Genomic DNA, 20,818 nt, shown 5'->3' with positions numbered 1-20,818 from the left:
TAATTAAATTTTTAAAAAAATTTTATTACTTTTATCAGGTACGTAATAGTGTGGTGTAGCGTACTATATTTTATTTTATTGTTTACATTATATCTTAATGTAACAGTGCACGTTTAAATACTAAACTGCAAAACAGTATTGGGTCATTTTAACGCATATTACTTTGTTGTTATTAAGGTAATTACTATTATATATTCTGCTAAGAACACTATAATTTATAATTTAGTACTGTTTACCTTTCTTAGTTACCTTTCAAGTACATTTTAGACGACTTTAACTTTTGATAATGGAGTGGTTCTGAAATGCATCAGCATATAATAAAAGAATGAAGCGAAGAAAAGTTAACAGTAGAAAACATGTTAGTCTATTAAATATTACTTCCGGGTCAACCACAATTTTGGATTATTGACGATCCTCGTCCCAGTTATTATTGTAGATAATTGGGAGTCGACTATATAATAAAATATTAAATTATTAAAATCCAAAATTATCAGAACACTAAAAAACGAATGAGAAGAGAAGAATCAACTTGAACAAATCGAAGAGGACTTCATGAAAAACAACATAAGGTATTTCTATGTAATATTCAAAGAAAAATTTACTGAACGCAAACCACCCGGCCTTTTTTTCTAGGATAAAGAGGGAAAATTAGGCCTTAATAACAAAGAAAATTGCAAAATTCTAGCAAGATACTTAGAAAAACTATTTAATCATCAAGAACCTGAGGAAAGATTCCGATTCCAAAATCCAATATCATGAATTGGAAACTCCCGACCGCTTAAATGAAATACACATAGACAAAATCATTTAGAAATTAAAGAATAACAAGGCTGTAGATGATGGCTTAATTGTAGCAGAATTATGAAAATAATCAGGAAAACAACCGAGGCAAGAATTGAAGAACATTCTTATGAATTATAGAAAACTGAAAAAATCTGCAAGATGTACTAATACATCCGCTACACAAACAGGAAATAAAACAGATGTAAATAAATATAGAGGGATTTCCCTCATAAATAGCACCCTGTTACAAACGCTTTAAAATAGTATTGAACTGATCGTAGACAAACGGCTGGGAGAACACCAAGGGGATTCAGAAAAGGAAGATCTTATGCAGAAAAAATCTGGAACCTTAAAACAGCGATAAGGGATAGAATGACAAGGAATAAAATCTATGTAATTGTCTTCTTAGATTTCAAAAAGACATGCGGGTCAATCAATAGAACTTATTTATTTATTTATTTCACATCCTAGAATAATCTACAGTAGATCCCAAAATTATTAATAGACTCTTGTAAATTAAAGAACAAAGTAAAATTCACAGGAGGACTCTCAGAGAATTCAAAATTAAAACAGGAGTAAGATGAAGGGTGGTTTATTACAGATTCTTTATATCTGTGTCCTAAAGAAAGTAGTAAAAGAATGGGGGAAAAATAACAAAGATAAAAATTATATCGACTTTTGACTAAAGGTACAATATTTGTATTATTGTTATTGTAAGCTGATAATGTAAACTTACAAGGGTCATTCAGTATATTTAAACAGACAAATAGCTATACACCAAAATGGTTTATTAAATAAATATAATTTTTTTGTCTACTTTTATATGTAATCCCCAGCAACTTCTCTGCACTTCTCCCGTCTTTTTCGAGTCTTCTAATTCCCTCAGTGAAGAATACTTTACCTTGATCTCGAAGCTAGTCTTGCACTTTTTTCTTTACCTCTTTATTGTTTTTGAACTTGATGCTGTGCAAAGGTTTCTTCATTGAACCAAACAGACAAAAATCTGAAGGAGCAAGGCCAGGGTTTTACGGAAAACAGCCGAAAAGTATAAGAATGTACGAAAACGTTTTTGATCTTTTAACAGAAATACGACAAATCATGTACTCCAGTTTACAGTCTCATTTGTTTTTTTACATAAATTTGTTTCAGGGCGGCGCAGTAGGTTATTGCTTATCTTCCTGTAGGAGAAATTATAGCTTGATGCCCTTTTATTTTAACGACATCGATTCTTTTTCTCGACTACTTGCTGTCGGGTTCTAAATAATATACACGATGAACTCAGCTGTCTATAGGTCCCGATTCAGTAAAGCTGCGCTAAATAAAAATTTAAATAATTAAATAATATTAATATAAATTAGATGAAGTGTTTTTTTATTTTTTTTATTCTTGTCTGAATGTAGCAGAAATTTGTATTTTTAATACATTTTGTCCGTAATCTTTGAAAAATTGTATGTATGACGTAAAAAAAAAGAGTTGCATTTTTTCTGGCGCGTCAAGAAAGTTAGATTAGTATTTTACCTGAGTGCCTCGACCTAATTTCTCTCGCATCGCATTACTCGTATTTTATTATGCGATGATATAACCGTATAATTTGTATTTGCGAAAATAAAATTAAATCGTCATAGAATACAAACAGAATTTAATTAATATAGTCGCTTAGCGAAGAGATCAGCCATCAAGCCGGACTGGTTTTGCGTTTAGGCACACGGGAAATTGGACCTGTACCAAAGAGGGTAATTTGAAATTTTAACGGGTTCGTCGTGATAACATTGTTTACCGGTTCAAGATTGTCTTTTCATAAGATCGTATTATTTGTTTACTGTTGGGCGAGGCGCCTGTCGTCTATCGAGGTCTGCCAACAAGAATTACGGTAAATCGTTTCAAATATCCACTGTAATGCAGTCTGCCGACAGTTTTCTAAACGATCGGTGGACCCGGTCCGACTGTGGAATTCGATGAAAGTATGTTTTTCACAAAAAAGAAATCAAGTTGGCCGATTACTTCTGCAGCGATGGATTTTCGGGGGTTGTACAGAAACAAAATAACGTTTCCGCGTACGAATACGTAATAGGAGTGTGAAAAATTTCCGCCTGTTATTAAGCAAAGAGTAACAAGAGGGTCCGTAATAATTTCTGAGAATGGCGTGCTTACATACAGAATATTCGAGATTTGCTCGGATAATACATTCACCAGACCGTCAACCGAGCGTACGACTTGGTGTGCCCGCAGACGTTAGATCGTACGCGATCGGTTGAAAACGCGGGTATGTTAACCAAATGACGGAAAAAGCGGGTTGCTGGTCGAGGGTTACTGGACTCGTCGCTAGAGTTAATGTGGCGCCAACTTCACAAAGTTCATGATTTGTTTGAAGAGATTTTGAAAGGCAGCCGGCTTATTGGCCTCCGCAGTAAAGGTGTATAGTAATAACGCAATTAATTTAGCTATTTAGAGTCTAATTTTGTTGTAATAAAGATTATATTAAGCAAATTATTAATTTTCAACATTTAACAGAAAATATTCGAAATGTTTACTATTTAAAGCTCACAGATTTCGTTTTGTATTTTATTCGTTTTTTTTAATCGATATATTTTTGAATTTCAGTCTGTGATACCAGATACTTGGCGAGGAACAAAATCAAGCGCTTCTCTCGCCGTCGACATTGTCGCAGGTAATATTAGCTAGTTATTTAATTTATTATGCTATTTTAAAAATTAATTTTACTTAAATGTACGAGTACTAATCATTAGAAAATGATTACAATTTTTTTCCCCCTAACTTAAAGCACTTCTTTTACAGTGAACGTATAATTTTAACTTTTTTAACGTATTCCGTTGATATCCAAGAATCATTGAAGATCGGTAGATGAGCTTGACACCATCCTGCTTTAAAAAATGTACCTGCCTGTTGGTTGAACCGGCAGTTGTTTTAAGTAATATTTTGGTAGACGTCGCCATCTATCTGCCTGCGTTGTTCGTTTAAAAATTCTTTTTATTTTAGGAAAAGATGAAAGAAAGTTAACGGCGCCAGGTCTGAACTGTGCGCAGAACGGTTCAGTATCTCGCATCAAAACTATTATATTTTAAACGATGATGTTTGTAGGGGGATTATCGTAAGGAAGTTTACTGACGAAGTTTACTGAAGTTTACTGACTGGTGTGATCTAGTGAAGACGTTTACGATGTTAATCGGTTATGAGTTGTTTGATTTGTCGAATGCGGGCGTCGACAGCAGTTTTCAATTCTTCGGGTCTTGCTTCGTCAGGCGCGTCGAACGATCGACACAACTTTCGCGTCGTTCATCACATCTCCGTGCAGTAAAATAGCCGTCGAAGAATTGCAGACGAATGTTTTTTTTTGTTTAAAAATAAATCACTGCGTTGCACTTCACGATCGGTACGATTAATGAATTCCTACTGAATATAACTGAGGAGCTTGGAGCAACTCGAGCGTCATATATAAATTAAGATGCGTATCTGGCCGGATCGCATTGCAAATATCGTTTGTATACATGCAAAGAATTCTTATTTTAATCCGACTTGCTTATCCACGTTCAGACTGTGATAAACAATTTTAAAAACAGTCATACGAGGTGTGTTAGAAAAGTAATGAGACTGACTTTTTACTTGTTAAAGTTATTATTTTTTTTAAACAACAATATTATCCCCTTGAAAGTAGTTCCCTTGGGCAGCTATACGTCGGCGGAGTCGTTCCCTGGTAGCAACGCTGGAAGGCTTCAACCGGTAGGGCTTTTAACCGGTCGGTCACAGTCTTTTGAATGTTGTCCAGAGTTCCAAAACGACGTCCTTTTAAGATACGTTTCAATTTGGGGATAACGAAAAAGAATCACTCTTTTCCTGAGCCTTTCAAGGACACCTTTATAAAACACTTTGTTGACAGTTTGTCCTAGAGGAACAAATTCTTTATGCACGATACCCCTATTGTCAAAAAACCAAATCGGCACGGTTTTGATTTGCTCATTCGACATTTTTTTCGGTCGAGGAAATGACGGAGAATGCCACTCTTCGCTTTGCCGCTTTGTTTCAGGATCGTACTCAAATATCCAGGATTCATCACCTGTGATCTCACGATTGAAGAATTCTTGGTCGTTGTCAATCCTCTCAAGAAGATTCAACGCACACGTTTCTTCGATCGTCCTTCTGTTCCATTGTGAACTTTTTCGGCACCGATTTCGCACAAACCTTTCGCATGTCCAAATCGTCTGCCAAAATTGGATGTAAGGTGAGAGCGTTTAAATTTAACTGTTCACTCTCATCCTTATTGTTAAACGACGGTCTGATCTCACAAGAATCCTCACACGCTCGACGTTTCGTCAGATTTTGAAGTCGAAGGTCTCCCTGAGCAAGGTCGATCTTCAACGTGTTCTCGGCCTTCCAAAAGTGATTTGTGCCGGCGGAAAACATGCGCTCTTGATAAGCATTGTTCCCCGTAGGCCTGTTTCAACTTTTCAAAGGTCACACCCTGCGGATTCCCCAAGTTAACACAAAACTTGATCGCACAACGTTGCTCTAAATTCCGATGCTCCATTTTCGTAACACACATCTTAACCGATAGCGCTGTCAAAAATAATGTGTTGACTGAACGGAGTTTGAAATTCGTACTGAACATTTGGATGGGATGAACAAACCGGTCTAGCACAGACCGGTAGACACAGCGTTGCTAGATCGCTCGCAGTGTTACCAATCTCATTACTTTTCTCACACACCTCGTATTTAAAGAAGAATAAAAAATAAATATTTAATTGCTACATTCAAAAATAAATACTAAAAATCTTTTAATTAATATGTAGGTATAAACTAAAATTAGCGTTTGATTAAATCTCATTATTCAACTTACGATATACAAAAAAAGTATATTTTACCGTTTAAACTTACAATCGACGGATATATTTATTTATAAAATAATGTTTGCGTAAGGAATGTTGAAATGAGGTATAGCGTAAGTAAGCAAAGCAAAAACCTTTGTAGTAGCACTTGCCTTACCGTTTAATTGGAGTGAAAATTACCTTTAACGTTTTTTTTTCGTTTTCTTTTTATGTAAAACAATATAAAAGAAAAAGTATTTAAAACAAGATTATGGAAAGTAAAAATAAAGTGGCTGTCGTGCGGTTATTCCTTATCGTTAAACCATTAACAGTGGGGTAAGGTAGATTTTTCATTTCATCATTTCATATAGAATTACGAAAGCTCATTGCGATTCAGAATAGGCTTGCGTTTGCGTTTTTTGGTGTTAATAGTATTATATTATTTAGTTAACATTTTATAATTTTATTTTTACTTTCCCGTCTAGCGCTATAGCTTTAGAAGGGAAAGTATGTAATCGGTCCGATTTGGGCATATGCGGTTTTCACCTGATCTTGACGTTTTGACACCTAAGGAACCCAAAAATCCGGATGGATTTTTGGGACGGATGGATTTTGTACGCGTGTGTGTTCGGTCTTGCACTCCTTATATCTCTTGAACAACCGGACCGATTTTAACCAAACTTGGTCAGATTACTTCTTGTACGGGACGATGATGGCCATTAAATGTTCAACCTCACGGTCGTGGTGGTGAGGCAGTACAGTAAGGTCAGTCTCAGTATCTCGAGATTTCGCCTAATTGAGGTCTTATTTTTTGTTCTCGATTAAAAAATAATATTCCCAAAATAAAACTTTTACAAAATCGTACCCCCACCCCAAAAATCCTTTAAGTAAACTAGCGGCTAGGCGGGGGATTAGTGTCATTATTACCCCCTTTCACCACAAGGAGCGCTGGTGTAGCACTGACGTACAGTCGCTTGAGTCGTCTTTTTCTTTGTTTTCTGTTTAGCCTCCGGAACCACCGTGTAAGGTATTACTTGAGAGGATGATATGTATATATGTAAATGTAGTGTAGCCTTGTACACTCTCGGATCGACCGTTCCTGAGATGTACGGTTAATCGAAACCCGATCGCCAAAGAACACCGGTATCCACGATCTAGTATTCAAATCCGTATAAAAGTAACCGTTTTCACTAGGACTTGAATTTTAGAGTTGAAGTCATCTGCTGTTTTGTAACGCCGCAGGTGAACGGGTTAAATAAATGAATAATATATCTAAAGTGTAAAAAAGTATTTAAAGTGGCCGCTAGTACCGCCACACCTGCGCAAATGATATATACGGTATGCGCGCACGTTTTAGTTAGAAGCATTGAATTAAATAAAGGAAAAAATATTATATTTAAACAGAACGATAAATATTTTAAATTAAGTTGTGTGTAATCCGTGTATCAGAAAAAAAGCCGCGTGACGGGGAAGTCCTACAACTGTGCGTCAGCTTTTTAAAATTCTCTTAGATTTAGGTAAAACAAAGAAATATGTTACCGTAGATATTATTTCACGATATAATTTCAAGTTATTGTGAATGGAATGTATTTCTCTTTAAAGAAAAAATAGATAAAAATGAAAAAAGAAAGACTAAAGTCTCCGATGCTATTTTCGGTGAATTGGTTCATTTAATGGATATTTTGGTAGTCTTTATGGATATTTTGTACTTTCTTGTAAACAAGTTTATTTATTTTTGCGAAGTGTAATTTTTTTTTATTAAAAGCAGTTGAACATTGAAACAATACCTTTTTATCTTTAATATTTAATGCCAGAACTGTTTTCGTAAAACCGGGTACGATAATTGGGATTGCAAAAAAAATTACACCTTGTGTTATCGTTTTTAAAATATTACCGAACCGTTTAAAAAAATCTTCCCTACAGCTTACCTAAAATAATTTTTTTTCCTCTGCTCTGCTTGGAATAGATTTACATTTAAGCTTAGCTCGGCCCAAGCAGAATGTCTCTTGACTCTAACGAGCCTCCCCGCCCACCGGGTGTAAGTCCGGTACGGATCTTTTGAGGAATTCGTCTTGCGCCTTACCTCTAACAAACCAGATAGCGGTAGTCCAGATCCGACTATGTCTTTCCAGGGCTCCTCTCTAGCGGCCGGGACTCGGTCTTTTTTGGATTTGATTTTTTTTTAATCGTAATCCAAATACTAGCTACCGTAGCTATCTTATATTAATTATTTCTTCTATTTAATACATCTATTTACTCTTCTATACAAATAATACTCTTCTTTTATTTATAAAATCGAATAAATAAAATTAAAAAAATAATAAGTAAATAAAAATACAAATATAAAACGTAATTAAAAATAATATACGCTTAAAAATTAAATAAAATAATTGTAAATTAATTTACAACGGAGTGCTTCTAGCTGAAGCACTCCGTAGAGGGCTGCTCCCTCCCGTGGAGGGAGCAGTGTGCAGCCGTACGGCGCACCACCGTTGGTCCGCTTTGCGCTGCAATTTTATTGTAAATATTAACTAACGATCCTTTCTTTTATTAATAATTTACACGACTGCCCAAAAAGGAGTGTAATGTTTATAGGGTTGCGTATGTGTGTTTGTTTCACCGTAGCAGCTCAACGGCCGAGCCGATTTAGATGAATGACCCCGCGTTGGAATCCTTACGTTTCCGGGTATGCCATAGGCTATATAAATATGTATATTTATAAAAATATATGTAGCGGTGGAGATTTGCCGGTTGAAGCGTAAACTTTAATGAATTGTGAACTGCGAGCCTCTATCGCTGTGTTAGCTGGGTTTTAATCGAACGATTGAAATCAATCGAACGAATAAAATTAGAAAAATAATAGAATTAAATTTACGTTGAATAAAATAAAATAGTATTAAGTAAATTTAAGAAATTTCTGTTTAGTAATATCTGGCTTTCCGCGGGGACTGTGTATGAGGCTAGAGCGGTGAGGTGATGCGAGTATCTCGTGCGATGCTAGACCGATCATCACCCCTTGGGGTGCTGTTTTGGGAGGTGCATTTGGGTGCTCTTATAATATTTCTGCAAACAATCGTCCGATTTTCAAAATTCCAACGAGGTATTCGCTAGTTAACGCAAAATCACGATGGAGCCAAACCGGAACGAAAGAGCAGTGCTTTTCAGCAACGATTTTTTCGGCGGTCTTTTAAATATTTATCTCTTTTTTTATGTTGTTATTGATGTTTGCGCATCTGTGGCTTGTTTCAATGAGATATTTTGTAATGATAACATTATTACGGTTTCCTTTTCTTAATCGTAAAATTCTTTCACGTGATTTTTTTTTTTTAATTTAAGGGTTGAAACTAGATGTAGAGCGTGCATATTAACGATGTCGTGTCTCAGTTAAGCAGATTTGTAATTAATTTCTTTTATTAGTGTATAATTTACGCGACTGACTGGAAGTGTGTATAAACTTCTCTATTAGTCGGTTCTAGTTTGATTCTCTGCAAAAACCTGACAATTTTTGTCATCGTGAAAAGAAAGTACGTATTTCTCTATAATCTAAGTAAATATGAGAGAACTCTTAAAATTTACAGATTGTTCGGAAATATTCGTTTTGGCCTTCCCTGAATCAATTTTGATTAGTTTCGGCGTGACGTCTGTACGTACGGATGTATCTCGCATAACTCAAAAACGATTAGCCGTAGGATGTTGAAATTTTGGATTTAGGGCTGTTGTAACATCTAGTTGTGCACCTCCCCTTTTGATTCCAATCGACTGAAATGTACAAAAAAACCAAAAACTTGGACTTTTTCTGCAGTAATAAGCCCTCATTGAGAGCTTTTCAACAATATATCATAAGCGGTACTTATTTTCATCGGTTCCAGAGTTATAGCCAAATAAAACTTTAATTAATGAAATATTTGGATATTAAGGGAACATGGGTTCGAATCGGTCTTATCCCCTTTTTTTAACTTTTTTTTAAAATTTAAATATATTGATTTATTATTAGTTATTAACCTCGCATTTAAAAAAAAATTGCGATGAATAATAATTTAATAATAACAAAAAAAAATATATGTATGAAAAAATATCAGAAGTTTTTAATGAAATAAAATTTTATGTAATTTTAATTTTTTAAAAATGTGTAAATGTAATTTAATAAGCGTACAAGGAAGTATGTGTTGTCCATATCGGACTTTTCCATTTTTAGTCAACCGGTCTCATTCCAAATCGTTTGAGATAATATACGGTCAAGAATGTAGTCATTCGTTGAACGTTTTGCAAATCTGCTAGTTGACCGTATATCCTCCACCTTGCGCAGACCGTAACTCCTTTTAGGACTTATATGTTAAAATAATTACACTCAAAATTGATTTAAATTCAGGAATCATGAAATATTAAAAATGTTCAACTCTTTGAAGAAGTTTTCTCAGTTATGAGCGAATGCTGCCTTTTGCCCGGTCGTGCCTGGCACGACCAGGCAAAGGGCAGCATCGGGATACGTTTCTCTGAATTTCAGTTATTATGGTAATACGAAGACAAAAAATGAATCGCACTTTACATGATTATAAGAACGAATAGTAGTAGATGGGATGTACAAGATAACAGTTTGCTGTTAGTTACGTTTCTCTGATAAATGGTTTATTTTCAATAACCTGTTGGAAAATAATTTTTAAATAGCTCTTGCAAAACGTAATGCCGAGCGGGCTAAAAGATATACGTTCAGCGTTACTTGTTTAATGTTACGTTCTGCCTTTATACATTCATAGTAGAGTTAAAGCGAGTTACACATTTTTTTTCTAACAAAATTCTCCCCGATTTATAAAAAAAATTTAAATAAATTTTCCCTGATTTTTTTTAATTTTCTAACAGAATTTTTAATCGATAACTTGAACATCTCACTTCTGTGTGATTTTAAACATGAATTCCGGGTACGCTGATTTCCTTTTCCGTAATTCTGCGAGGATTTTTATGAGACTGTATTACGGTGTTACGGTAATGAGAATTTGTTTTATAGTGAATATTAAACCTCTCACAAAATTACACCGTTCTGTCAAAATTACCTTCGTGAAATAATCTTGCGATAACGCTTAAACGTCTGTTAGTATAGAATCTTTTGTAAACTTAACGGATGGAGAAGAAACAATTAGACGATTTAAACTTGAAATTGTAAATTTAAAACTCTCGAATCGTTTTAAAGAACAAGGAGAAGCATTTATTTTTCAATTCGGATTTTTAAGATAACGTCAAGCAAGTGGCCGTCATTAGCGGTAAGGCACATCTCTGCACGTCATCCGTGACTCTAGTATAGAATAATTAGCGTTCAAAGCTCTTTAATATAGAAGACTTACTATTTAGAACCCCCGACTGCATTTAAATATTTTCGTCGAAGGACAAAATTTTTCTTATCGATGTAAAACCTGGTGAAAACTTAACAATTAGACAACCTTAAATGCCTGCTGTTTCTACAACATGAAAAATATATTTAAATAAATTAAAACCGTCTGAAAGGTGATTGGTCACCCGTTATTTTATTTAATTAAATACTGCATAACGATGTTTAGTTCTTTATCTCCATACCTTGTTTTTTTATTCTTTTTTTTAGTTGGTTTTATTGTCGTTTTTTTTAATTAATTTTGTTTTTTGTATCTAATTTGCGATGGTGTATCGTGTATATGATAAGTTATGCGTACATATATATATATATACATATATATATATATATATATATATATATATATATATATATATATATATATACATACATATATATATATATATATATATATATATATACATCAGTAATGCGTACAATTTCATGCAAAAAAGAATCGGATAGTTTTGGAAAATTAGGAAAATAAGATCGGCATATTATTTCAATCCAAAAGGATTGAAGAAGCGGCTATGTATAAAGTACTCCGATCTTGACTTAAGCGATTGAGAAAACAAAAGAAAGATTTATTAAAGGAATTACATCAAAACCCAGGTGATTTCGATACGGGCAGAGTGAGAAGGCCGTAAATCAATCTCATAACGTACATAAATAAAATAAATAGATAACTTCCTGTAATTATAATCAAAGCGTCCAGTCCTTTAAGTTTTTAATTTTATTAGGTAAATTATAATTATTTTTTTAAATATTCGGTACTACTTTTCTCATAAAATTACTGTACCCAAACATTTTCTACTGCGTGCAATTATCGTACAATAAATTTGCAAAACAACGTATTGTACTACGAAAATGGATTCATTTTTACGCTAAAAGGATAGTAGAATGTCAGCCGGAACGGTTCCGTTGGCCCGCTAGTACGCTTCAAATTTCGGCGAGGCCTATATTTAAATTTTGAAAAATTTTCAAACACGCTGTACAGCATATTCTTGTAATCGAACTGTTTTAATTATCGGATTTCTTTTTCATTGCTTTTTATAAAAGACTTTTATTCAGATTTTGAGTTATTGATTTTTTTATTTTTATGAAGTGTAATTATCAATTTTTTTTTTTAACGAAGTTACACTGTATATTTGAAAAATTATGAAATTAATTAAATTATTAATTCGAACACTATCGATTAGTACGTTCCAGTTTATTATTTTGTTTAATAGATTTAATTATATTGCAGTCGATTATTTTATTTTAAAATGTTTACGTTTCAGCCTTTTTAACGAGGAAATTTTATTGATTATTTACAGGAGCTCTGATGAGGTTATTGACTACTATACTGGATAGCGCTTCTGGAAATTCCAATATACCTGAAAATTTGTTACTTCCGTTACAAGATATTCTTAGGTAAGTTATTCGTTAATTTATTGCGTCTGTTGCTAAAATCCTGGTCAGAAGCGTATACGTAATCGTTTCTGTATCCGTTTGTCTTTTTATTTTTACAATATAATTACTTATTTTTACATATTGAGTAATTTTAATAAAAATATAGATTTTAAAGATGAATTTAGACGCGTAAAATACTAACGTCGGTTAAATGTTTGTGCGTAACGTTTAGTTTGCATTTATACGACGGTTAAAGAAACCTCAAAGTGAATTAAACGAATCCGATGACGCGATATAACGGGTATAATATATTCAGGCGATCTAACGCGAAACAGACAAGTTTCTCAGGAGCCCCGATAATAACAAGCAAACCGCGCTAAGCTTACTGTCGTAATCGAGGAGTGAAATCGTTTACCGTATTTTCTTCTCGATTCGATTGCCGCTTATCGACACACTAAGCGTCCGAATCGCGGGTGATTTTCAGGACTATTAATGATATCTTCCGGGGTGATAATAACGACAACTTCTTTTCGCTCGCCTTAGAGACCGGCCGCCACCGTCTAAGATGTGCGATAGATAAATTTATCTGTAATTTCGTCGATCAGCGGGTCAGTCTTCTTATATTCGGTTTCAGCTTCTTTTACGCGTTCGCAGTACGGTTTCCGATCATCCTATTTTTTCTCGGGTAATTTTTTTTAGTATTTTGACATTAAAAATGTTGCGTTACCGCTACCGAAATACTTTGTACAGAGCCGTCTCGATCGGATTTAAATCGGGATGGTAAGGTGGAAGTCGCAGAACTTGATGCCCGTGTTCTTTTTAATAGTTCATCAAAACGGTACTTTATTTTGGAATTTCTATGCGATTTAATTACGTCGTACACTTGTGGTTTTAACTTTGCTTTATTAGTCGGAGTATTGTTCTTTTCTAAACGATTAAAAATGCCACTTTTTCTATCGTTTAAATTCGGTGGCTTCACTAGAAATGAATTGTGGTACGGCGCATTATCCATAACTGCCACCGACTACGATTGGGGGGAGGGGGGGAGTTAGGAATACATTTTTCAGATGCCCATTTCATGAAATTGTTGTTGACGCTGTCGTGATAGTCACCGCTTTTTAAATTCTTTCGGTACGAATCCATTTCTCCTCCAGCGTGGAGTACGATTAACCGATTAATTTGATTAATCGGTAGTTTTACTCCTGCACCTGTTTCATCCAACCACGATTTTGTCGTCGAATGAGACGTTAAAATATACCTTATTTAGACGTTAATCGATTTCTGTTATTATCAGTTTTACATCGCTAGTTCTTACAGGATAGCTACTATCCTGTAGCGCTGTAGTTCTAGAACCCTGAAATTGAATATTCCTTTGAAGTTCTTCACGTTATTTATTTAATGTAGGAAGTTTATTATGTTTTGCGTGAAACTAAAAACTGTTCTTTTTAGAACGCCTTGATCAAAACTACCTAATTTTGAACGTTGTTTGTTCTTTTTGCTTTGCTGAATTATCACGACCGAGATTCAGATTTAAGAAGATCCTGCTTTTCTTTTCGGAGTTTTTGAACTTATAATTTTGATATCCCGCAAACTGCAGCGGTTCTTTCTTCACATTTTTGAATCCGTATTAAATATTTATCATTTTATTTTATAGTTTATTTCTTCATAAAATCGTATACATTATTAACCGTTTCACGAGCTTGACTACGGAGCTTTATATTCATAACTGTAGATTTAAATTCTGCCGTTGGAAAAAATTCACAAACAAAAAACGCAAAAACATATGAATTCATTAATACGCACAAAAAATGAAATATAGTGTACGTAAAATTTAAAGGCGGGTCCTCCCTACAAGCTATCTCTGCTTTCCTCCTGTAGTCCACTTCTAGAACCCGGCACGGGAACACGTGCAACTGGTTGCGACCAAAGTAAGACCTCAAAATTATACGGACTTGTATTTATTATTTTTATTTTTTATAATTGTTTATTCTACTGTATTCAGATTTTTTGCTATTATCTATTTATTTAAATTTGTCGTTTAATTATTAATCGGTTATTTTACCTGTTTATTTATTGTACTGTATTTATTTATTTATCTATTTGAGCTACTATATAAATTATTTTGTATGAAATCGTTTTACGTTTTACGTTTATAAAGTGTAGTACGAATTAACCTTTTAATTAATTAAATTAATTTTACGTTTATTATATTACGAACTTCATAGCTCTGTAGTATTCATAATTTTTTTAGAATGAAATATAATTATATAAATTAAAAGTTAAAAATTTTAATGTTAAAGTTATTTTAAAAGTTAATTAAAGGTTATAAATTAAAAAATGTTTGAAAAAATCAAACGTTAAATACATTAGTAATTTAAGAGATAAATAAATAAAAAGCGAAATTTAACTTTTAAAGACGGTGGATCTACCTTCTGGAACTTCTGGCACTGGGAAGAAATCACAGTATAAAAAAAAAGCTGACGAGACAGTTATTTCTGGTGCACGGCTTACACACACACACACACACACACACACACACACACACACACACACACACACACACACACACACACACACACACACACACACACACACACACACACACACACACACACACACACACACACACACACACACACACACACACACACACACACACACACACACACACACACACACACACACAACTTAATTTAAAATATTTATAATTTTATTTAAATATATTTTTTTTCGTTTATTTAATTCGATGATTCTAACTAAAGCGCACGCGCATACCGTTTTTAATTCGCGCGGATATGGCGGTATTAGCGGCGACGGTTGGCATTGACTGAATTAATATAATTTCACAGGTTAGATAGAACAAATTCCGTTTGTACGGTCGGCGGACCGGTGTAGCCGCGACGCTTAACGCACCAGATACAGAGTCGACCGGGCGATCGAGTTCGAGATCCATCCAGACCGAGCTACTATTTTTACGCGTTAAATATTATTCATTTATTTAATTATACCACTTACCTATAACGTCGCAACATAGCAGTACTTTACAGAATTTTTTGGGGTGGGGGTGCGATTTTCAAAAAAAAATTTTTTAAACAGTGTTATTTTTAAAATGTTAATAAATGTTTTCTAATTAAAGTCGGTCCAGTAGTTGTGGAGATATAAGCTGATTTAGAGGTCAACACCGAATACAGAAGTACAACGAACATTAACATCCGGAAAATTTCCATCCGGTTTTTTAGTCTTTTGGGTTTCTTCGTTGTCAAAACTTCAAGATCCGGTGAAAACCGCATATGCCTAAATCGGACCGATTACAATACTTTCTCTTCTAGAACTGCAGCTCTGCTATAGCGCTATCCAGACGGGAAAGTAAAAAATTTACCCTCCCCCACACATATATATTTTATTACATTAACATACCTTTACCTTAGGTTATTGTTTTTATGAAAAAAATTTTTATATAAAAACAATAGTTTAAGATAAAATAACGAAACTAGAGCTTATCTTGTAAAAAAAAAAAAATACTTTGAAAATTTATAATAAACTGTTCTTATATTTTAAATCTAATTAGATCAGGACAGGTTTTGGACTGCTGTTTGCTACACTGTGCAAACTGAAATGACAAATCTCTTGCGTGCTGGATTATCACGAAAAAGGTTCATGAAAGCGGAGGATTTGCGAAGAATACGTATTTGAAATAAAAAGTTAAATTTTTTAATTGGAAAACAGAGAAATAAATATACCCGTATTAAAAATACGTTTTGGATTATAAAAATATCCGTTTTGGATTATGTATATGCTGATCAAAGATATGTACGAGGTGTGTGAGAAAAGTAATGAGATTGGTAACACTCGAACGATCTGGCAACGCTGTGTATCGGTCTGTGTTTGACCGGTTTGTTCGTCCCTTCCACATGATCAGTACGAGTTTCAACTCCGTTCAGCCAACACGTTATTTTTGACAGCGCCATCAGTGAAGTTGTGTTTTTGTTGTGCGTTACGAAAATGGAGCATCTGAAGTTAGAGAGACATTGTGCGATCAAGTTTTGCGTTAAACTTGGGGAATCCGCGAGTGTGACCTTTGAAAAGTTGAAACAGGCCTATGAGGAACATTGCTTATCAAGAGCGCACGTTTTCCGCCGGCACAAATAATTTTTGGAAGGCCGAGAACACGTTGAAGATCAACCTCGCTCAGGGAGACATTCGACTTCAAAATCTGACGAAAACGTTGAGCGTATGAGGGTTCTTGTGAGATCAGACCGGCCTTTAACAATAAGGATGAACGGTTAAATTTAAACACTTTCAACTTGCATCAAATTTTGACAGACGATTTGGACATGCGAAAGGTTTGTGACAATTTCATGACAACGCCCCGTCTCACACGGCTATTTCCATCAGGGTAGTTTTGACCTCAAAACGTATTCCTACGGTTCCTCAACCAACCCCCCTTATTCACCTGATTTGAGTCCTTGTGACTTTTTTCTTTTCCCGAAATCGAAACGCGTCTAAAAGGACACATTTTGGAACTCTGGAGAACATTCAAAAGACTGTGACCGACCAGTTAAATGTCCTACCGGTTGAAACCTTCCAGCGCGGCTACCAGGAGTAGGAACAACGACTCTACCGGTGTATAGCTGCCCAAGGGAACTATTTTGAAGGGATAATATTGTTGTTTGAAAAAAAATAAAAACTTTGGTAAGTAAAAAGCCAGTCTCATTACTTTTCTCACACACCTCGTATAATAACATAATAAAGTTAAATAATTTGAGTTTATCGATGATTCGGGAAGCTCTTGCGTTAAGCTACAGACCTCATTATTAAGGATCTAAAAAAGATTAGTGAAATTTTTATGTAATTAAAACATTTTTCTATATCGTTCTACCGAATTCGAAAACGATCCAAATTGAATGTAGAGAAAAATGAAAGTATCAAATTAACGTACAAAAAATTAAGGTAATAGAATTGAAATAATGAAAATCGGTCCGGATTTCATTTGGATATTTGGATTAGAAAATTTGAACAAAAAATTAAATAACATCTTAATTGTAATCGATAATGTTTTGAAAATATAGGATATAAAATCATATATTCAAACTATTTACGCGTAAAAAAAGCTAGCGATTATATAAGTCGTAATCTTTTTCTTTATTATCTAGTAGAAAACGATTAAAAATCTAAAAAAAAAAATGGCAATTTTGAAAATATAACTATACCGGTGAGTGTTCACGACGGAAGATTCTTACAGTCCGCGGAATTCTCTGGTAAACGGGAAATAAAACTGGCTTTTCATTTTGTCCAGACAGAAACTTCCGTTTACGAAGATTCGTAAGTTTTTTATTAAATCTTCGGTTAAGAACCGTAATGCTTGTGCTAGAATCGTACAATTTTGTCTCGGGAAGAACTCCAAAAAGAATCTCAACGGAACTTTGCAAATTGTTCTCTATTGTTCTGCTCGTATATTGCAGTTAAGTTTTGATTTTAAATGCTGCGCGTTATTATTTTCAAGAATCTTACAGAACATCGTGATTTCTACTGTCCAGTAAATTTTTGATGAAATCTGCGTATCTTCACGCACGATCGAAGTGTGATAAATTAAAAATTTTTCCAAAATAAAATTTGTGCCGACGATGCGAAGTTATTATTTATTTGAGTTTGGCTTAGGCAAGTTGAATTTAATAAAATTTAATATTATATTAATTGTTTTAAGGGGTTTATCGTTTATATACGCACCGGTGTTAACTTCAATGTGAACACTACGGTCGCCTGCCATCCTTACGGGTGTATTTTTTTTAATTATAGAAATAATACTTGAATGTCGATTATTTCTGATAACGATAGGTTTTGATTAATTAGGTGTTGATCTTTTAATGAGTTTAACAAAAATTTAAAAAAGCATGTCCGTATCGTCTTGTACAATTCTCTCTTTCTATCTTTATGCGTCCTTGCTGTTTGTTGTTAGTGCCGTTTCCTCTGCTAATTTTTAAACTTAAGGTCGATCATCGGTTATTACATTGTACGTTATTTTAGACGATTAAATGCGCAAACGAATTCGAAATAGAAGACGTTTAAAATATCTCGGACATCAGGCTGCAACAGCTAGGTTATTATTTTTATGCTGTATTTTTTAATCGATTTATTTATTTTTCTGTTCTAGTTATTCCGTAAGTATCGGAATAGTAGATCGACTGGCGGCATATTGCGGAAGAGTGAGGGATCCGTTGGACGGTGACCCGCAAATTGCGTCTTTTCTTTTGTCTGCTATACAACTTTTGACTTCGTTCGCCCACGTTAGGTAATTCTAATTGGAATATTATTAGCCCGCTTTTTCCTCTGTTTATTAAAAAAATAAATGTCTTTTTAACTTGAAATGTACTTAGTAAATTTATCAAGTATTTTAGTAAATTTTATTGTTTAAAACGAAATAAAAATATAATAATTACAATATTTTTTTTTTCTTAACAATTATATTTTATAAAACTTATTAAGTTAATAGTTTTTCGACGAACATAATTTTTGTAGGCTATATAACTTGATTTTATTTTTATTTCTTCGATTTAACAGGTGCGGTAACGGAGCCAGTACAGATCCGACACAATTAGTCGCTACATTAAAGGCTACAGAATTAATGGGTGGTGTTTCTATGTTGTACGGTATATTGTTACATCAAGGATCGCCGCCCCGAGAAGCCGAAGCTACACCTCCGCCGTTACCGGATCATACGCTAGATGTTGCCATAGCAACAATACGTCTTTTAAACGCTGTTGCCAGTATGCATCTTAATTTATTCCAGGTAAATAAGAGTCGGCTGTAAACTTATTTATTTTTATTATCGTGAAAATTACGATAGGGTTATTATTTATCTAAGCCGCATACGGATGTGTTTCGTTAACGTTTGTTTGACTTTAAACCCCTTTCTTAATTTTTCTACAGTTTTGCAGTCACGTTCTGTTGTAGTCGTTCACGGTCGTATTAAGAATTCTCAAGTTAATCTTACGACTGAAAATTCCCCGATACCCGATGTTTAGGTTTTCATCGGTATTTGTCTGTCGAACTGGCTTGCTTGTCTCTGTCCGTCTGTTCCTTTTTCAAAGATTAAAATATTTTTAAAATCATCCTTTATTTTCTTCTTCTTCACGTATTGGGTATAATCCGGTTATGACAGTCACAAATCAATCAGTATCGAGGCTGATCTCGCCAATGTTTCCTAGGTCGACACACACACTTCTTCTTAGTGCTTTATCCTTCCATTTATGGCCTTTTTGTACTCGTTATTTCCAGCCTCCAGAATTTTGACAAAATCGTTTTTGTTAAAAAAATTTTATAAAGTATGCGACTTAATACGTTGAAATACGAGTATGTTGACACAAGTGGATGTGTATCTGCAGGACAATATTGTTGTTGTCGCGATCAACATTTGTTTAAGAGGTATGATAATAAAATTTGGATGTTTCTATTAGATTCAAACGATAAATATTTGATAGTACAGTTTAATTTCAAATTTAGTTATGAGAAACGGCTATTTTGTATTCCTTTTGTTTATAAAGAATAGCTTGACATAAGCTTAAGTTAACTAACTAACATTGACGTTAACATCAGTAATAACATAGTGAGGGATTTACCATAGGGCGAGTGACTGTACCTTCAAAGCAAGGAAGTTGCGCCCTTACAGCCTTTTGAAGCAATACGGACCATTAAAGGAAAGTTTTGAAGTGAATTTGGCTTTTAATTAACTTAATTCTTTCTTTTTAACATTTAACATTTTTTGAATTTCTGTTCTAATACTGGTTATTAATGTGAAAAGATCATTTCGATCCCGCAGCAGGATATGGAGGTAGAGTTCTTTTTTTAATTGAAAAGTCTGCAGTTTCCAAGTTTTGGTTGAAATGACCTGAAACTTGATGGGGGTCAAGATAAGGGCTTAAATTTTAAAATATGTAAACCGCACGTTACAGTTCTCTTGGCCGGATTGGATTGGATTAGATTAGATTGAATAAGAGGTGGTTCAGATAAGTTCAGTATTAACTAATGTAGAGGAAGGAACAAACTTCGGTTCTGCATATATTGCACTTTTTTATGATAGTTTTTTGAGAAATTATTACAGCCTAAAGTCATGCGGATTCTTTCATTTGCCAGACTATTACGAGGTAAGTTTTTTTTAGAAAATTTAATCAATTTAGAGGCAACCATTTGTGGAATCTGTAAACATTTTCGTGTCATCTTTTTTATGTTACCGCATATTGACTTTCACCAAATATCTTCGTAACCCATCAAATTCGAAGGTAATCTGAAGATGGTGAAAAACATGTGGCAATCAGGATCACCTAACTTCCATATGAATGTGGTTAGGTTTTGTTAGGGTACCTCTTATGTTCAGTTGTGTCTTATAAAAAAAGGTAATTTTTTCCTTACCTTAATCATTTCAGTAGTATTTATGATAAATACAAATATCTACACTAAACTGCTATTG

At 34.1% G+C, this 20,818-nt stretch overlaps 1 protein-coding gene across 1 annotated transcript in view; it reads left to right on the top strand.

The window, feature by feature from the left end:
- ssp3 (SCAPER domain-containing protein short spindle 3) overlaps nt 1–20,818 on the top strand; it is a 140,682-nt gene that overhangs the window by 105,513 nt on the left and 14,351 nt on the right. The window contains exons 21-24 of the mRNA XM_075359329.1: nt 3,385–3,451; nt 12,279–12,375; nt 18,506–18,643; nt 18,913–19,141. Coding sequence (XP_075215444.1) covers nt 3,385–3,451; nt 12,279–12,375; nt 18,506–18,643; nt 18,913–19,141 — 531 coding nt within the window. The remainder of the gene's footprint in view (nt 1–3,384; nt 3,452–12,278; nt 12,376–18,505; nt 18,644–18,912; nt 19,142–20,818) is intronic.

Source organism: Lycorma delicatula, chromosome 3 (genome assembly GCF_047948215.1).
Source record: "Lycorma delicatula isolate Av1 chromosome 3, ASM4794821v1, whole genome shotgun sequence".
Lineage (NCBI taxonomy): Eukaryota > Metazoa > Arthropoda > Insecta > Hemiptera > Fulgoridae > Lycorma > Lycorma delicatula.
This window is presented reverse-complemented; position numbering and strand designations above follow the sequence as displayed.